The following is a 20,191-nucleotide window of genomic DNA, read 5'->3' on the forward strand; positions in this document are numbered from 1 at the left end:
GGAACATGGGTCTGTCCATCTCTCCTTTGGGACACCTGTCCCTATTTTTTCACCCCCTGGGCTTCCCCTTGTGATACAGAGACTGCATTCTAGGGGGAGGCAATGGCCTCAGAACCAAGAGGGTTCAGTGTTGATATTACATATTGGGGTTAATTGTCCAATTACAGCTTCAGGTTATGGAGTCCCATCCTCCTTGTTTGCTCTCTTCAATTCGCTATTGCTTATGCTTTTTGGGCCTGAGGCTGTAACGGTTGTCCTTGGTTCTCAAGCTGGAAAAGGATTGTTTTGTCTACCTACTGATTTGCGGAAAGAAAAAAACTGCACAAATTTGTAAAAGTTGTAAAGCCGGTATGTTTATTACAGCGCTGGATGCATGTGGGGATCATTGTCCCCCTAAAGGACGTGCACCCCTGAGAACTCTCGATCCTTTTTGTCTCCCTTACTAATTCATATGCATAGAATTTCACAATAGGTTCATACATGTTCATTTTACTGGTTTCCCGTTACACTTGCAGCTAGTTTTTTTTATCAGAAAGTACAGAAAGAACTCCTGGGTCATCTTGCCCTGTCTTCTGCAACTTCAGCTTTGGTTTTACACTTGCAGCTAGTTACACTTGCAGCTAGTTACCCTTGCATCTAGTTTTTTATCAGACAGTATAGAAAGAACTCCTGGGTCACCCTGCCCTGTCTCCCACAGCCTCAGCCGCAGTCTCCGTCTGTTTCAAAGTTCAAGGGGCCCCTCTTATCTCTGTCCTTCAGCTGAAGCAGTATTTTTGAGCATAGGTTTTTTGTGAGAACAGGCAGTCTTGAATGCAGACCAAAACAGTTATGCTTGCAAGCTACAGACTTGATAATTCAAAGTGACACTTTTCACCTAAATCTAAAATGGATTTCTACTCTGAAAAATTTCCACTCTGTTTCACTACCCTGTGAAGAGAACTTACTAACACTTTATATGAAGTTCAGACTCACACACTAAGGCAGTACATAATCTAAAAATATGAAAACTAAAACTTAAGGCATCAGTGTGAGGAGAACAGCATGCAAACACCAAGGTTGGTGAAGAAGGAGGGGGAGGAGGTGCTCCAGGCACCGGAGCTGAGATTCCTCTGCAGCCTGTAGTGAAGACCATGGTGAAGCAGCTGTCCCCCTGCAGCCCATGGTGGTCCACAGCAGTGCAGACATCCACCTGCAGCCTGTGGAGGACCCCATGCCATGCCAAAGCAGGTGGATGTCTAGAGGAGGCTGTAATCCTGTGGGAGACCCATGGAGAGAGGGGCCCTGATCCCATGCTGGAGCAGCCTGTCTTTGAAAGACTGCACCCCGTGGAAGAATGCCCCATGTTGTAGCAGTTTGAGGGGTACTGTTGCCTGTGGGATGGACTCACGCTGCAGCAGTTCTCAGAGATCTGTTGCTTGTGAGATTGACTCATGTTGGAGAACGTCGCAGAGAACTGTCTCCTATGGGAGGGACTCCATGGTGCAGTAGGGGAAGGACTCCTCTCCCTGAGCAGCAAGAGAAATAAATGGGTGATGAACTGACCAAAACCCCCATTCCCTGTCTCCTTGCACCACTCAGGTAGGAGGCAGAGCTGGAAAGGAGGGAGGAGTAGGGGGGAAGGTGTTTTTTTAAGGTCTTGTTTTACTTCTTATTATCCTGCTTTGATTTTGTTAGTAATAAATTCACCTTATATCTCTAATTTGAGCCTGTTTTGCCCTTGATATTATTTAGTGAGCCATCTCTCCAGGTCCTTATCTCAACTCATGAACCCTTTGTCAAATTTTCTCTCCTCTGTCCAGCTGCAGAGGGTTTAGAGGGAAGTGAGTGAGCAGCTTTTGTGGGTGCCTGGCATCCAGCAAGTGTCAACCCATGACATCTCCCTATCTGGAGGACTCCCCAGCTCCATAAATCATGTCACTTGGATAATCCTTTGTCATGGCAACCATCAGCTCAGGAGCAGGGTGACCTTTCAATGCCAAGTCTAAGCTGCACTGATCTTTTTCTGGTCTGTCAGGGACCCAGTATTACCATAATTTTGTGAGACCCCAGGGAGTAGCCAGGCCATTAGGATGCTTCTGGCCAGACACTGGTTGTGCTGAAGATAGAGGAATGAACAGGCTGGACAAGTCCACCTGGACCACCAAACCCAGCATGGCCACCAGCATTCATTGTCTTTCTCCTGGATTTCATTTAACCTCTTTGTTCCTGCTTTTATTTGATCTTGGTTGTGCATATGGAAAAGAGTCCCCATGTCGGTCCAGGGGGGATGGCAGGCCATGGGAGACTCCATGTCTAGCACAAGCCATGACAGATATTGATGGGGTTGGTAATATTTCTACCAGTACCTGCTTTCTGGTGGCTTTGCTGTGTTGAAATTCCAGCTACTCCACATGTGTTGAGTAATCTCCCTGCTGTTACTAAAGAGACTGTCAGTCTTCCTTCTCCCCTGCCGTTTCAATTTTCTCTTATTTCTCTCTCCAGACAGCCATTGCCTCTCTCATGGTGATGTGGTTTTGCTGATGTAGCCTGTTGTCTCTGTATTTCTTGCAGAAGGACTTCACCATGCGGGAGGAGTTGCAGCAGCAGGATGTGGAACGCTGGCTGGGGTTCATCACCTTTCTCTGCGAAGTCTTCAGTACCATGAGAAGCAGCACTGGAGAGCCCTTTCGAGTTCTTGTCTGCCCCATTTATACCTGCCTCAGGGAGGTAAATGCCTTCAGACTTTATCCTTCTCCACTGGTGAGCCAAGCTATTGCGTTGCAGCTCTGAGGTGCTCATGATTCATAAATGACACTGGAGGTTGCCCAAAGAAGCTATGGCCCCCTGTTACGAAAGGATGTGGAGGTTTAGATAAGTCCCTGACTTTTGCCCAGGCCTCCAGCAGCAGGCAGTAGCTTTATTGAGGCAGCCACCACCCCAAAACCTACTCTCGTTCCCAAGTTCTTTAATAATGGCTGATTCAGTCCATTGTAGAATGAATTATTTATTTAATAGATACAAAACTAACAGACATAGGACTTAAACTAATACCACACAGGAATAAGGACAAAAAGAGAGAATACTAGTAGATATATACAGTGCGAGGTTAAAGGTACCTATTAATTTTACAGCTAGTGAAGAAATAATATAACTTAGGATTCCATGTATCTTACCATCCCATTGTTGGTGGGGCACACATTGAGATCCTTTCCCTCAATTCCCAGGAAAGTAACCACAGAATCTGCATCCAAACTCTGGGGAGAAGTCTCAAACAATTGTCAGGGTGTGTGTTTAGAAGGCTTCTACCTCTGTGATAACTCGTGTGTCTTTTATAGTTTGCAAAACAGTGTGTCTCAGTCAAGAATATTTATTTTATCTCTTCCCACATCTGCTCTCCAGACTAAGATGGTGATTTGTAGCTGAGGCTTGAGCCCTTTTGGTGTCAGAGATGACCCCTTGCTGGGCCTTTCAGCCCCTAGGTTATCTCTTTATGCACCAACTATCTGTGGTAGAGACGGGGAGGACACGTCCTGCCACACCCCCAACCCCTGGCAGTGTTCAAGGCCAGGTTAGATGAGGCTTGGAGCAACCTGGTCTAGTGGAAGATGCCCCTGCTCATGGCTGGGGGTTTGGAATGAGATGATCTTTAAGGTCCATTCTAACCTAAGCCATTCTATGATTCTATTTGTTTTATGATTCCTAGAGGTTTGCTTTGCTAGCATCAACACTTCCCACCTCAAAAGTACCTACGTCTGCACGGATGCTTGGCTTTTCCTGCATTTTGTGTTTTTGCTAAATAAGGGCATGTGCTCCAAGCAAGACCCCTTTGTCCAACGGTTTGCAAAGCCCAACAGTTGGGATTGCAAACCCAACATTTGAGTTTGCCAGTCCCAGTGTTGTGAAAATCCACATCCAAGGGGCTTAAAAAGCTTCTTAAAGTTGGTGAAGTCCCCTGAATAGATGAGATGGACCGAGGGGAGAGAAGAGCAGAGAAGTAAGGTTCCACATGTCCTTACTCCCCACCTAGTTCAGCACAAATCTAGCCCTGCCACCAGGGTTGGGAATATTTCAGAACCCAAGCTCCAGATGAGTTTGTTTCAGAGCCTGAGAATCTCATGGTTTGAGATGGTGACAGATATCTTGGTGAGGACAAACAGAAAAGGCAACTCAAGGAGGGTTTCCCCTCATCCTGTTTTAATGGTGGTTTTGTCTCTTGTTGCTGTCTGTAGAAGACTTTCTCAGAAAAACCTGCCTCATTGCCCAGGGCTGGAGCTGTGAATCTCAAATTGTCAGTAGTGCTTCTGTTGGGCCATAAATAATTTGCTGTAAAATAAGTTCTCTGCTAGATCCTTGCCAAAGGAAGCATAAAGAAACTGCTGACAGTGACTTTTAACATGTATGGGAAGTTTTCTTTGAATGAAAACACATAATAAACATTTTGTCTTCACAGTAATATTGTATGTAGGGGTCACAGATGGTGACTGTAGCAGTGAGAAAGAGTGCAGGCATTGTGATGGGGCCTACATATCCAGCGGAGAAGGTGGGAGAGGGATGCTAAGAATAGCCTAACTTCCCCAAAATCTCTGCTCATGGAGGTATGTGTCACTTTATGGGGAAGATCTAGCCATCCAGAAAAGTCCTCATTTCCCTCTGCTTCCCATCACAGTCATGACACAACCCAGCCCTTATTCTGCCAGGATTTTTCTCTGCCTGCTTCTTAAAAATACATCTCTGTTCCTTAGGAGAACAGCTTTGTCCCTGTGGTGTTGTTAGTCAGAGAAGACTCTTAGCTGACATGGGTGCGCCTGAGTCTTCTGGCACTCCTGCCCCAAAATGGTTGATCTGAGACTGCTCTCTCCACAGGGTTGTGACCTTGACTCATGCTGTTTCTCTTCCATGGCTCTGTGATAGGTTTTCATCTTGCCATCATTTTTTTCCACCATCAGGTAATCGTGATGCCCAGGGCCAACCCAGGAGATCACGACCACCTATTTTTTAGTAGTGATAGGTGCCAGGCTCTGAGATGGTTGCCAGAACCAAAGTCAGGCTGTAGACTCAGATGAGGAGGAGGTGGTGAGCTCCTCTAGCTTTACCCAGGAGAGGACAAGTATATTTGCACAGACTGGCTCTGCCAGGTGCTCTGTGATAGGGTGAAAATTCCCTAATCATGCAGAGTACTTGTCCTTTGATGAGCTTCATGAAACACATGGGCTGGTGTTCCAGGACAGGAGGGGGTGTTACCATGGCCTATAAGGTTTGGGTCCTCCACTTTCCTCAGGACAGGTTCACTGGGTTTTTTCCCCTTCCTGCTGATCAGCACATATGCCCCTGTGTACAGTTTCATCCCCTTGCCCCTAACTCCTGCCCCCTTGGGCATCCCCCAGCAAAACCTCTCTGTGCTGTCCACAATCACGCTTAGCTCTCTGCCTCCATTCACCCATCCTTTGACAATGAATCATTAGCAGAGACAAGATAACATCTCTCCCTCTGCCTGCCCTTTAAGCTCCTCTTGCTTTTTAGTTTCTCTTTTTTTTCCTTTTTTCCTCTTCCTTTTCCTTTACAGCTCTGGCAGACTCAGTCAAAGATCAGCAAACAAGAGGAAGGGGAAAGCTGCCTGATGAATGAACCAGGAATGTCTCTTTCCTTTCTCCTGCAAAGCTTCCTCTCTCCAGCTCCTTTCCTTTCCCCACAAATAAAAACTTATTAACACCATAATTGGTTGTGGAACTGGCCCAGGTGGGAAGGAGGATGGCAGCAAGGAAATTGGTGCTAGGTGTCTCAGTGAGGAATCTGTGCTGGGGACATGGCTGGGGCATCAGGTGACAATGCAGTATTATTTATTGAGAGGTATGGATGGATTGGTGTAGTGGGTTGACTCTGGCTGGGTGCCAGACACCCACCAAAGCCACTCTCTTATTCCCCTCCACACCCACCAAAGCCGCTCTCTCATTCCCCTCCACAACTGAACAGAGGAGGAAAAATATAACAAAAGGTTCATGGGTTGAGATAAGGACCAGGAGAGATCATGCACCAAATACCATCATGGACAAAACAGGCTTGAATCAGAGATATTAATTGAATTTATTGCTAACAAAATCAGAGCAGGAAAATGAGAAGTAAAATAAATCTAAAAAACACCTTCCCCCCACCCCTCCCTCCTTCCCAGCTCTACCTCCTCCCCCAGTGGCAGAGGGAGATGGGGAATGGGGCTTATGGTCAGTTCATCACATGTTGTTTCTGATGCTGCCCAGGGAGAGGAGGCCTTTGCCTGCTCCAACATGGGGTCCCTCCCATGGGAGACACTTCTCAATTAACTTCTCCAATGTGAGCCCATCCTGTGGGCAACAATTCTCCATGAACTGCTGCAACGTGGGTCACTCTCCCATGGGGTGCAGTCCTTCAAGCACAGCTTCCTCCACTGTGAGTCCCCTACAGGGTGATAAGTCCTACCAGCAATCCTGCTCCAGTGTGGGCTCCTCCCTCCACAGGTTTGCAGGTCCCTGCCAAGACCCTGCTCCAGCATGAGTTTCCCATAGGTTTACAGCCTTCTTTCAGGCATCCATCTGCTCCAGCATGGGTCTCCTCCAAGGGCTGCAGGTAGATCTCTGCATCCCCATGGTCCTCCATGGGCTACAGGGGCACAGCTGCTTCACCATGGTCTTCACCACGGGCTGCAGGGGAATCTCAGCTCTGGTGCCTTGAGCACCTCCTGCCCCTCCTTCTCCACAGACCTTGGTGTCTGCAGAGCTGTTCCTCTCACATATTCTTATTGGAATAAATCAGGTGAGACTCCATTTTCTTCATGCAGGAAAAGCTAATTCTTTATTCACACAACTCATTTTTATAGAGTTTTTACAGACCTCGTGTGCAACTTTAATTGGTTAATAGTGTCCTAAGGTGACGTTATGATGCTTGTATCCCCAATTGGGTATTCTGTTCATGCTGGACATTATATTCTGTGCTTTTAAGACTGGCTCTGGAAGAGGAGGCGGGGAGAAGAAGAAGCATGGAGTTTTGTTATCAGCCTGCTCTCACTCCTCCACTGTGGTGTCTGGGCATGGATGGGGCAGAACACGGCGCTCCATTGTTTTTTAGTTGGTTTGGCTAGCTGAGGCAGAGAGGTTCCCTGGACTGTTTTTCTTTCCCTTTTTTTTGGAACTGTTCAAACCTGCTTTGGTCTGGGACCTGGGGAAACACCGAGAGCTCTCACTTTGTAGCCTGCCGGGGCCTACTCCTGGCAGCAGCCTTTTCCAGTGCCAGAGGGACTGATAAGAGAGTGACCACCCACCGGAGAGATTTTCTGAATTTGTCATCTCTTCAGAGCAACAAATTAGTTTTGTCATCTGGTATTGTTCATTTTTTGTGCTGGGGAGTGCTGTGCCTGTTAAATAAACAGGTTTTTTTCCACTTCTCTCTGAGGAAATTCTTCCTGAATTGGTTGGGGGGAGGGGCCATGTGGGTTTGCTTTCTGGGGGGGACTCCTTTTGGAGGTTTTCTCCCAAATTTGCTCTAAACCAGGACAATAGATTTCTTGCCAATTACTCTATTGGTTAGTAAAAGGTATCTTACTTGTCCATCAAATCTCTCTATTCTTAAATTGTTTACATATTTTCTTCACTGATTCTCATGGGATAGATTTAATGTTTATGCAGGTGATAGTTGTTTTTCACCCAGGAATAGATTGTTATATTAACAAACTATTCATACTGGGTTTGTTTCCACATGGGAACTTGCAAAGTGCTAGCTGCATGTAAAAGATGTGACAGGCTAGACAGTGGTCTAACAGAGCAGGCCTGATTTTATGAGGTCTTTCTTTTATATTTTTTCTACCTGACTGCAATATTCCAACAGTCTGCAAAGCTGCTAGAAAACAAACCAGAAACAAAAGCGAAAAGCCTTTTGTAACTAAGGTTCAGTATTATATAACAGGCCATGCAGATTCTGGCATGCAGCCTTCTCTCTTAGGAAATCAAGCAGACTCTTTGTCTGCTTTGCAGCAGGAACTGCTGCTTTTATTGACCAGGTATTGGTGATGAAGAGAGATGGGAAGACTCCGATTTGGTCAGAAGAATCCAAATTTATTGTGGAATACCTATACTTATGTACTATTATAGGAAGGCTAGTAATGTTTTACTACAATGATTGGGTTAATCATCACATAAACAAACTTATGCATTTTACATCTCTTGCTTGCAGAAGTTGATGTAACTTTCTTTTCTGGTAAATCCTGATTTAATCTTCAGCTTAGTCTTGATTTAATCCTCGAAGTTCTGTTTGCTCTTGCAAAGGCATCCTGTTATCAAATCTCTTATGCTCACCAGGTCCAAAGTCCATCATGTCATGTGCGTCCCAATATCTCCCCATTCTCTTTTCATCCAAAACCACTCCTTTTATTAATTAATCTCTGCACACAATGAAGCAAGCTAGGTATCATGATTAATACAATTATTATCAAGATCATCACATACATATCTATCTTATAAAGAATCTTTTAGCTAAAAACCTAGCCACTAAAGGCTCAGGCTTGATCGTTATAAACTAAAAACATTCCTGATGGCAGCCACAGGGGGGGCATTACTGGATTTAGAAAGGCTGCCAGAAGTATAATTGCACCAAAAGGTTTGATTCTTATACACGGGGTGATAGGGAGAAACATTTAAAAATTTTGGACTGATTACTTCCTGGGTATTTTAAATTAACATAAAAATCCAATTTCACAGAACACAGGAGCTCTAACTCTTGGGGTTCCTAGGGTGTTTCAGGAAGGTAAAGGATCCAATTTGATAAGATTTGATTTGCTTTTAAAATTTTTAGTGTAAATATTAGTGTAAAGTTCTGGAGGAGCTATACCCAGGCAATATGGGGGAAAACTGCAAAGGGCAGTTTTTCTTGCAAACAGCCCCAGCCTCTGGGGGATGATTACAGGTTAAATCTAGAAGCATAAGAGTCTTGGCTCACCTACTGTGTTGTCTGCCTCACAATCCTTTTCCAACTCCCTTGTCAACATTCATCAGCTGGTTTGAACCATGTGGGAATCCATTAGAGAGGAATGGGATGGTGTCCATGGTGGGAGTTGGGCAGATGCCTACAGCAGAGATGAGTGGCTATGCTATAATTCCAATAATAATTCCATTATGGGAGTACTAATTTAATAGGTTGTCATAGTTTTAAGCCCAGCTGCCCAGCTGAAAATTAAGCACCATGGAGCTGCTTGCTTGCTCAACTGCCCCCCCGCCCCCGCCCCATGGAATGGGGATAAGAATCAAAGTAAAACTTGTATGCTGGGATAAAAACAGTTTAATAATTGAAAATAAAGCAAAATACAGTAATAATGGTAAATGATAATAATAATAATGATGATAATCAAAATGGAAAAAAACGTGATACACAATTCAATTGCTCTTCACCCACTGACTGATGTCAGACTATCCTTCCCAAACCCAGATTGGCTGCAATCTATATACCGGGCATGACGTTCTATGGTGTGGAATATCCCTTTGGTCAGTTTGGGTCACCTGTCCCAGCTGTTCTTCCTCCCAGTTTGTTTAGTGAACCTCTTCACTGTCAGAGCATGAGACAAGAAAAAAACCTCCTTGACTTAGGATAAACACAACTTAGTAAAAAACCAAAACATTAGTGCATTATCAACACCATTCTCATTCTGAATCCAAAACAAAGCACTGTAGCAGCTACTGAGAAGAAATTGACTCTATATCATCTGAAACCAGGACAATATCCACCCCTTATTCCATACCATTTATGTCATGCCAAGTTTCACACTTCCCAATGTTCCATCACCTTCACTATTTATCTGTTTTGATAAATATACATAGAGACATCATTCCCTTAGTCTATGGAACACCTCTGCAAATGTTCATAAAATGTCCACCAAAATAAAAAAACGTTTGTTGAATTCATTTAGTCTGTGACTTTAGCCTTCATCCTTGGTAACAGTCTTTCAAGCAAGAAAGATGGTGTGAGGTGTTGGATTGCTGCGTGTTGCACATTTGACTCAGTTCCAATTCCAGTGCTGCTGCACTTGTTCAGTTTTATCAAAGTTCATTCTTCATTGGTGAGAGTGTGAAGATCAGAGAAAAGTCAGGCTCAGATCCCCAGAACATTTGTAGTTAAGATCCATGCCATGAGGTGCTTAGTGAGGTGAAGTGCACGCAGCTGCCATAAAAGTGGCAGTACACAGTGTTAGACAGTTATTAATATAATACAATTTAATTCATTGGCTGTTCTCACCCAAAATCAAATCTCCTTGAGGCACACCCTGGACTTCCCTATCCTCTCACATTATCCACCAAGTGCACCTGGCTCCTTGAGCAAAAGTAATCCCACAGATGGGTTTGCCTTTGCCTGAGGCAGGAATAATCCTGGATGTTTTCCCCAGCATGTTTTTAATGTGCGCTACAGGAACTTTATCACTTACAATATGTAAAAATTTTGATTGGGCAGGGCCAGCCTTGTTGGCAGATCCTCTGGTATTGACTAACAAGGTGGCCTTTTGTTAAATGTCTATCCCAATATTTGAAGGTCCCACCACTCATTGCTCTCAGTGTAGTCATTAACAATCCATTACATCATTCGATCTTTCCAGAGGTTGGTGTATGATAGGGAATGTGATATACCCACTCAATACTATGTTCTTAGCCCCAAGTGTCTATGAGGTTGTTTTGTAAATGAGTTACATTATCTGATTCAATTCTTTCTGGAGTACCATGTCACCATAAGACTTGCTTTTCAAGGCCGAGGATAGTTTTCTGGGTGGTGGCATGGGGCACAGGATATGTTTCCAGCCATCCAGGTTTCTTCCACGATCATAAGCACATGGCACTTGCCATCACAGGTTTGAGGGAATATGATATAGTCAATCTGCCAAGCCTCTCCATACCACAGAGGCTTTACCTGCTTGGCCTGCTTGATTGCAGTACGTTTCACATTAATTGATAACCTGTGCGACAGTGCCCATGGTTAAGTCCAACCCTCAATAAGGAGCCCACCTATATGTTGCACTTCTTGATGGCCCAAGGTATCATGGGCCCACCAAGCTAGAAATAATTCACCTTTGTGTTGCCAATCCAAGTCCACCTGAGCCACTTCAATCCTAATAGCCTGATTCACCTGCTGGTTGTTCCAATGTTCTTCAGTGGCCCAATGAAGTGACTGCTGGAACCCAGGCTAGCTCTTAGAACTCCGGTGCCACACCAGGAGTGGGGAACTGCCTCGGTATGGGATTTACCAGAGGCAGAGCCTTTAGAGCCACTTGCTCTATGGGGCCAGACACAAGCCACGACAGGGACCGGGCAGAGGAGAAAGGAGAAGGCTCTCTGTCTTGAGGTTCCACAAGGAAGGGTTTATTCCAGGTGAAGGGATCAGAAACAAAGAGCCCTGGGCACTCCTGTGCAAGGGGTTTTGTACAGATACAAATCAGGGGGTGGATACAAACAGCTAACCAATAGAGAATCCTCAGGGGACAAGTGAGGGGATTATATCAAGTGTCTGGGGCCAATTGGGGTAGGAGGGTGGAGAGGATGGGTCACACAGGCCAATGGGGCTTTGAGGAATAGGGGAAATCCAAAAGGCTGTTGCAGCCAGGGAAGGTTTGGGAATAAGAGGCTGGGTTGCCTTGACAGGCAGGCAAAGATCTGGAACAAGGGGCAGGGAATGGTACAAGGGACAGCTTTGAGGGAGGGTAAAACCCAGGGGTAAACCAACTCGGAGAGAACATGAGGGTACAACAGAATGAACCACTTAACAAGGAATCAATAAAATAAATTCGAACTGCAATAGCCCAACTCTCGGGTACATGAGCATTTACATGACGCACCTCCACAACCAAGTTCTCTGCCCTGGCAACAAGATCTTGCCGCAATGCAGCAGCCCAGATGAGTTTACCCCTGTGTTGCCTGTTATTCTGCTTCTATTGCTGCAACCACCCGCAAAGGGCATTTGCCACCATCCATGAGTCAGTATAAAGTACCGACCATTTTTCTTGTTCAGCAATGACTAAGGCCAACTGGATGGCATTCACCTTTGCAAAATGACTCAATTCACATTCTCCTTCAGCAGTTTCTGAGACTTGTCATAGGAGACTCCATACAGCTGCTTTCCATCTCCAATGCTTTCCCACAAGACAGGAGGATCCATCAGTGAACAAGGCATATTGCTTCTCACTTTCTGGTAATTTATTATATAGTGGGGCCTCTTCAGCATGTGTTATCTCCTTCTCTGGCGGCATTTCAAAATCTTTGCCTTCTGGCCAGTCCACTTCTAAGATTCCTGGATGACTGGGGTTTCCTATCCAAGCTTGTTGTGTGATCAGTGTGACCCATTTACTCTATGCAACATCAGTTGCATGATGTATAGAGGAGACCCTCCCTTGGAACATCCAGTCCAACACAGGTAACTGGGGTGCCAGAAGGAGCTGTGATTCAGTACCAACCACCTACGAAGTGGCTCAAACATCTTCATAAGCTGCCAGTATCTCTTTTTTGATTGGAATATGGGGGGCTTCAGATCCTCTGTATCCCCTACTCCAAAAACCTAGAGGTTGATCTTGAGTCTCCCTTGGCACTTTCTGCCAGAGGCTCCAGGTAGGGCCATTCTCCCCAGCTGCAGTAGAGCACATTTTTTACATCTTGCCTTGTTCAGACTGGCCCGAGGGCTACTGCGTGAACTATCTCCTGCTTGATTTGTTCAAAGGCTTGTCATTGCTCAGGGCCCCATTGGAAATCATTCTTCTTCTGGGCCACTTGATAGAGAGGGGTGACAATCAGCCTAATTTGGAATGTGCATTCTCCAAAATCCCACAACACCTAAAAAAGCTTGTGCTTCTTTCTTGGTAGTTGGTGGAGACATCTCTGTTATTTATATTAATAATCTCCATTGGGATCTGGTGATGTCCATCCTTCCATTTTATCCTAAAAACTGGATCTCCTGTGCATGTCCCTTTACCTTACTTTGTTTTATAGCAAACCAGGCTTTTAGAAGGATTAGTTTTATTTTCTTCTCTTTCTCAAAAACTTCTGCTGTATTGCCCCATATAATGATATCATGAAAGTATTGAAGGTGTTCTGGAGCTCCACCCTCTTCCAGTGTAGTCTGTATCAGTCCATGGCAGATGGTCAGGCTGTGTTTCCACCCCTGGGGCAGTTGATTCCAGGTGTACTGGACACCCGTCCAAGTAAAACTAAACCATGATCTGCACTCTGCTGGCAAAGGGATTGAGAAAAACACATTAGTGATATCAATTATGGCACTACTTTGCTGCCTTTGACTTCAGTTCATATTGAAGTTCCAACATGTCTAGTATGGCAGCACTCAGAGGTGGCACAACCTCATTTAGACCACAAGAGTCTACTGTCAGCCTCCATTCTCTGTTAGAATTTTGCACTGGCCATATGGGGCTGTTAAAGGGTGAGCAGGTCCTACTGATCACTCCTTGGCTCTCCAGGTGATGAATTAGTTCATGGATAGAAATTGCAGAGTCTTGATTTGTGCAGTATTGCCTCCGGTGCAGTGTTGGTGGTAGCAATTGGCACCTGCTGTTCTTTAACCTTCAGCAACCCCACAAAAAAGGGATCATTTGAAAGACCAGGCAACGTAGACAATTGTTCAGTGTCCTCCATCTCCATGGCAGCTATAACAATAGCCCACCAATACCCTTTTGGATCCTTTAAAATATCCTCTCCTGAGACAGACTATGCCAAGGATTCATGGAGCCTCTGGTCCAGTCACAAGGGGGTGTTTGTGCCACTCATTCCCAATCAGGCTGATTTCAGCCTCCAATAGAGTCAGCTGTTGGGATCCCCCTGTCACTCCAGAAATACAAATGGATACTGCCCCTGCATAGCTTGATGGCATTGGGGTACACTGTGCACCAGTGTCTATTAAAGCCTTGTAGTCCTCTGGGGCTGCTGTGCCAGGCCATTGAATACACACATTCCAGTAAACCCAGTAATGCCTCTCCTCCACCTAGCTGGAGGCAGGGCCCCTCTAATACTGATCACAAGGTTCCCTGCTAAGATCTTCTAGAAATGGACTATAACTTCTCTCCACAGAGTCAGTAGTATGATCAGACCTTCCATTCTGCCTGGAAAACTGTCCACTGGAGACTGGAGCAGCAACTTTCCTGGAAAAAAAAACATTTGTGGCTGTTTTCCCTGCAATTACCTTCACCCGTGCATCTAGGATTGAGGGGGTTGTTCGTCCCACTTCCTCATATCCTCTCTGTGGTCCTGTAGGTAAAACCACAGAGTAGCCCATGGTGTATACCTTCTATATCCTCTCTCTTGAGCAAGAGGATGCCTGCTGTCAGTTGTTGAAATATGGACCCGTACAGGTAGGGAATAGAACATATCCTCTCTGAATTGCTGGAACTCCTGAGTCAGTTTATCTGACAGCTTCTCCACAGCCTCAACAACACAGGAAGGTATACTGTCTTCGTATTCCCAGAGCTGCCAAATCGTATCACCCACTGTTGGTGGTGTGTGGTATTTTCAGGGTCCCCCCATGGCAGGAAGGAAATGATGAATCTGACTCCATGTTCTTAGAAGGCTAATTTATTATTTTATGGTATTATATTATATTATAATATTATAGAATGCTATACTAAAACTATACTAAAGAATAGAGAAAGGATACTTACAGAAGGCTTAGCAAGATACTAATGAAAAACCCATGACTCGCCAGAGCCTTGACACAGGTGGACTGTGATTGGTCATTAAGTAAAAAACAATTCACATGTTGGATAAACAATCTCCAACCACATTTCAAAGCAGCAAAACACAGGAGAAGCAATCAGATAATTATAGTTTTAACTTTTCTCTGAGGCTTCTCAGCTTCCCAGGAGAAGAAATCCTGGCAAAGGGATTTTTCAGAAAATATGACAGTGACAGTGGTGCATCATCTTTCCAGAGTAATATTTTCAAGGGGTTTCATGCACTGTTGGTGCACTCCATAAATTTCTGCCACATGGGTCACTGACATAAGACATCATCTGGATCCATCGGGAGCTGTGCATTGTCCGAGTCAAAATAGATAATTTCTTCCATGGCAAATTCCCTCAGGTATTGAATACCTTTATTGCAGTCCATTTGCCTGAGTGACATGGAATATCATTTCTATAGGGATACCTTGCCCTCACACTTGATAAGAGTCACCTCCAGAGACTAAAGACTTGTGTCTTTTTTCCCATTGCTTTGTCAATGTCTGGTTCCTTAGGAAGTGATCCCAGCTGCTTGGCTTCCTTACCCTCTAATTTCACACTGTTGACCCTGTTGTCCCAGCACCAGAGCAGCCAGGAAGTAATATGCTCACATGGATGACGGCTGAAATCTTCTACTTCCTGCAGCTCACTCAGGGATAGGGATCGAGTGGTGGTTGTCTCTTCTGTATCCTCTTCCAGTTCCTGTGATGGCCGTGATGATGGCCCTGAAAATCACCCTTGTGATGGTTCTGCTTCATCATCCTCTTTGCTGTCCTTGTCCTCCTTGACTGTCTTTGCTGAAGCTTTTTTACAGGGTGACTTTTGTGTACATTTCTTCTGCTTCTGTACAGGGGCAACTGACAACCAGCACATGTTGATTCGCAGTTTCAGTGACTTCAGTGGCATGGGTATAGTGTGTTTGCATCAAAATATTTTAAGTAAATATGAATTAGATTGCACATGATGAATGCAATTGGTTGAGTTCAGGTTTGTGGTCATAAAAGTGCTAGTACTTCTTTCATTACATTTTCTCTCCCCTGTCAATTTGTGGCATGAGAGTGGCTTTGGTGAGTGTCTGGCATTCAGTCATGGTCAGCTTACCACAGGCATGGACTTGGACTATGATTCCCAGAATACCAGAAGTTCTGTCTGCTGAGCCCTACTCTGCTGCCTCTGCCAGGGCTTGGTGGTCAGACTCTGGGCCTCCCCAACCCAAATATCAAGGCAAAGGTTGAACTGTGGCCCTTGCAACTGGTATCTCTTGGTGCCGTAGTGGAACACATAGTGCTTGGATGGATGAAGTGGAGCACATGTCTTGATGGACAAGGTGGAGCACATGGTGCCCTGATGGACAAGATGGAGCAAATGCATTCTCCTTGTTCAGCTTAGTCACATCAGATGAGGTCCTGGAGGGCAGCATGACAGTGGAGGGTGCCTGCTCAAGTCTGGGGGTAGGATATGGTCTCTGTTTCATCATAAGTAGATAAGAGTGTTCTTCAGTAAGCAAATATCTGAGCACTTGACAGTGACATATTCCTCCTCATAACTGCCTTTTGAGGTAGGGAAGTGTGTCCCAACCTTGTGAGTGGGAAGCTGGGGCAAGAAAAGCCCAAGTGAAGTTACAGATTTTCTCTGACCATGTTTTCCTGGCAGAGAGCAGGATCATCAAGGACACCACAACAGAGGAAGGACTGGAGTTGGGCCACCACAGGTCCTTCTTTATCAATCCTACATTGGGATACACAAGACAGATGATGGACTTTGGACCTGGTTAGCATAAGATATTTGATAATCAGGATGCCTTGGCAAGAATAAACAGCTTTGAAGATTTCAAGAAGATTAAATCAGACTGACTTACCGGAAAGGAAAATTACATCAAGACTTCTGCAAGCACGAGATATTGTAAAATGAATAAGTTTGTTTATGTGATGACTAACCCAATCATTGTAGTAAAACATTACTACCCTTCCTAAAATAGTATATAAGCATAGGTAGTCCACATTAAATTTAGATTCTGACCATCTCTCAGTCTCCCTGTCTGTCTCATCATTGCTGATAATACTAACTCCACTTTATTGCTTTGAGTTCCACATTATATTCTTTACTAAAGAATAGCAAAAATAAAAAAGGTGAGTATATATTTTATTTGTAGCCCGGCTTAATGCCATGCTCACAAGCTAAACACTCCAGGAGTGAATTTCTAGACTACTGCCTGTTTATATTTGTCCCTAATTTATATTTTTTTTCCTTGTTCTTGTGTTTAAAATAATTTTGTGGGTTTCTACAAAGAATCTGTGAACTGTTTTGGAGAACTTACTTAATAGTATGTGCCTTGGGCTTAGATAACATTTTCCAAACATCTCAGCAGAAAGATGAACTGGGGGGAAAAACCTGTTGTATGTCTTGAAAACCCTGCCTGAAATTTTGGCTAATATGAGGTAAACACTGATGGACCATGTGCTCATTGAAATGCTGTAAACATCATTTTCAAAGCAAACAAACAGCTCTTTGCTGAAAACAGAAGAGAGTGAAGACAAAATTTTCAGAGCAATGATAATTCTTTGAATTACTGTTCAGGTTTAAAGGACAGGTGTCTGGCAAGGAAGGTGGGAACCTCCCTTAGAATGGAAAATGTGACTCCCTTCCCTCTGAATTGTTATAACTTTGAAATTATGAGGCTTTCAGGCAAAGACATGGGAAAAGGAATAACAATTCTTTACTAGCCTGTATATATATGTATGTATAACAAGACAAGCAACAACAATGGCAGCAACAACAACAAACAAAAACAGAAACCTAATAACAGCCTTCTCTCAGCTGTCAAGCACTTTCCCCTTTGGTGTAGCTATGGTCACAGCCGGTAGGGGCATGGTTGGCTCCTGGATGGGCAGGGCAGGTGCAATGGTTCCCCCAAGACTGCAGGGGGCACTCGGGTGCTAGCTCAGCCATCTCTCTGCATGTGGGTGATGCCTTAAGTTTTTAGCTTTTATATTTTTTAGATTCTGTACTGCATTAGTGTATAACTGAACTCTATATAGAAGGCTAGTTAGCTTTCTTCACATTTTGGTCAGACTAAACAAACCTTCTGGGCCTGGGAACCAAGGTCACACCATTTGCCTCAGACCCCAGAAAGTATAAACAAAAGTGAATCAGGGGGAGAAGCTGTCTTGGTTTGTAAAGACAGGTGTCTGCTAAAGAAGGCAGGAGTCTCCCTTGAAATGGAAAATGTAAACTCCCACTCTCTGAATTATTATAATCTTGAAATTAAGGGGCTCTCAGGCAAAGATATGGGGATAGGAATAACAGTTCTTTATTAGTGAAACAATAAAAATAAAACAAAAATGCAGTAATACAAAACAACACCGACGGAGTCAGAATGCAACCTGACACCCTGTTGGTCAGGGTGTTGGTAGCAGTCCCATTAAATGGTGGCTGCAGTCCTTCTGGAGTGACAGATGTGGTTCTGTTGAAGCAGTGATCCTGTAGAAGGGTGGAGTTTTCCTCTGAAGGTCTGGTGGTAGTGTAGATGGGCCTGGTCTTCCTCTGGGAATCCAGTGGAAAAGAAAGCTGCTTCTCTGGGAATCCAGTGGAAAAGGCTGACTGTGGTGTTCCAAATTTCAGATTATATCCAGGTAGGAATGCTTGGCTCCTCCCTCTGTGCAGAGCATCTCACAATGGAATAATGTAACTTTATCAGTCATGCAGTGAGACTCAATGGACCATTAACAGAAGATATCTCCCCAGAGGGAGGATTGGTTGTGGAAGACATAAAGAAAAACCGCCCCACCTGGTTTTAACAGGTGGCCCAATTAACAGAAGATAACTGCCCCACCTCTAACAGATGGCAATAGAATACACACCCCAGCCACATATTGCATTTCCAACCCAAGACGTTATGCACCCCTTATTCTATTACCATCTGCATCATACCCAAAATCAATAAACTCAACAAAATGAAACCTTACGCATGGTTCTCACTTAGGACCAGGTTTCCCTGTGGTACTCAACGGGCTTCACCATCTTTCTGCATTACCCACCAAGTGTAACCAGGTCCTTGAGCAAAAACAATCCCACTGATGGGTTTGTCTTTGCCTGAGGTGGGACTAATCCAAACAGTCTTTCCTAAAATACCTTTCATGTGTACCACAGGGACTTTATCTCCATCCACTGTGTGCAAGGGTTCAGACTCGGCAGGACCAGCTTGATTGATGGACCCTCGGGTGTTGACCATCCAGGTGGCTTTTGCTAAGTTCATTTCCCAATTTCTAAAAGTTCCCCACGAAGTGGCTTCAGGGTAGTCTTAAGCAGTCCGATGCACCATTCAACTTTCCCGGCAGCTGGTGCATGATAAGGGATATGATATATCCATTCAATATCATGTTCTCTCCATTTGCTCCATGTGGTGTTAGTGGTGTGGTGGGTAGAGGGAACCTTTCCTTTAAACATCCACCCCAGAACCAGTCGTCAGGGTGCCTGGAGGAGTTGTGCTTCCATGCCAATCACCTCCGAGGCAGCTTGAACTCCTTCATAGGCAGCCAAGATTTCCTTCTCTGTGGGAATGTAGTTGGCTTCTGATCCTCTGTAACTTCAGCTCCAAAATCCCAGTGGTCAGCCTCAAGTCTCCCCAGGCACCTTCTGCCAAAGGCTCCAGGACAAGCCATTGTTCCCGGCTGCAGAGTAGAGAACATTCTTCACCTCTGGTCTCATCCTGACTGGGCCAAGGGCTACTGCATGAACGATCTCCTGCTTGATCTGGGCAAAGGCTTGTTGCTGTTCAGGGCCCCAGTGGAAATCGCTCTTCTTGTGGGTAACCAGGTAGAGAGGGCTGACAATCTGGCTGTACTCGGGAATGTGCATTCTCCAAAAACCTATGGCACTTAAGAAAGCCTGTGTTTCCTTCTTGCTGGTTGGTGGAGACATCGCAGCAATCTTGTTGATGACCTCAGTGGGAATCTGACGCCATCCATCTTGCCACTTTACTCCCAGGAACTGGATCTCTCAGACAGGTCCCTTGACTTTGCTCTTCTTGATGGCGAAGCTGGCTTCCCATAGAATCTGGATGATCCTCTCTCCTTTCTCAAATATTTCCATTGCCGTGTTCCTCCACACAATGATGTCATTGATATACTGCAGATGTTCTGGAGCTTCACCCTTTTCCAGTGCAGCCTGGATCAGTCCATGGCAGATGGTGAGACTGTGCTTCTACCCCTGGGGCAGTCGGTTCCAAGTGTATTGCATGCCCCTCCCAGTGAAAGCAAACTGAGGCCTGCATTCTGTTGCCAGAGGAATGGAGAAAAATGTGTTGGCAATGTCAATAGTGGCATACCACTTTGCTGCCTTGCACTCCAGCTCATACTGGAATTCCAGCATGTCCAGCACGGCAGTGCTCAGTGGCGGTCACTTCATTCAAGCCACAATAGTCCACAGTCAATCTCCATTCTTTGTCAGATTTGCGCACAGGCCAAATGGAGCTGTTAAAGAGTGAGTGGGCCTTACTGA

The 20,191-nt window shown here is 44.9% G+C and overlaps 1 protein-coding gene across 2 annotated transcripts in view; it reads left to right on the forward strand.

Moving 5' to 3' along the window:
- The window catches only part of LOC136568524 (CBP80/20-dependent translation initiation factor-like), a 442,202-nt gene that overhangs the window by 403,942 nt on the left and 18,069 nt on the right, over positions 1 to 20,191 (forward strand). For both annotated transcript variants that reach the window (XM_066568532.1, XM_066568533.1), the window contains exon 10: positions 2,551 to 2,706. In XM_066568532.1, the coding sequence (XP_066424629.1) occupies positions 2,551 to 2,706 (156 nt within the window). The remainder of the gene's footprint in view (positions 1 to 2,550; positions 2,707 to 20,191) is intronic.

Source organism: Molothrus aeneus, chromosome W (assembly GCF_037042795.1).
Source record: "Molothrus aeneus isolate 106 chromosome W, BPBGC_Maene_1.0, whole genome shotgun sequence".
NCBI classification, from domain to species: Eukaryota; Metazoa; Chordata; class Aves; order Passeriformes; family Icteridae; genus Molothrus; species Molothrus aeneus.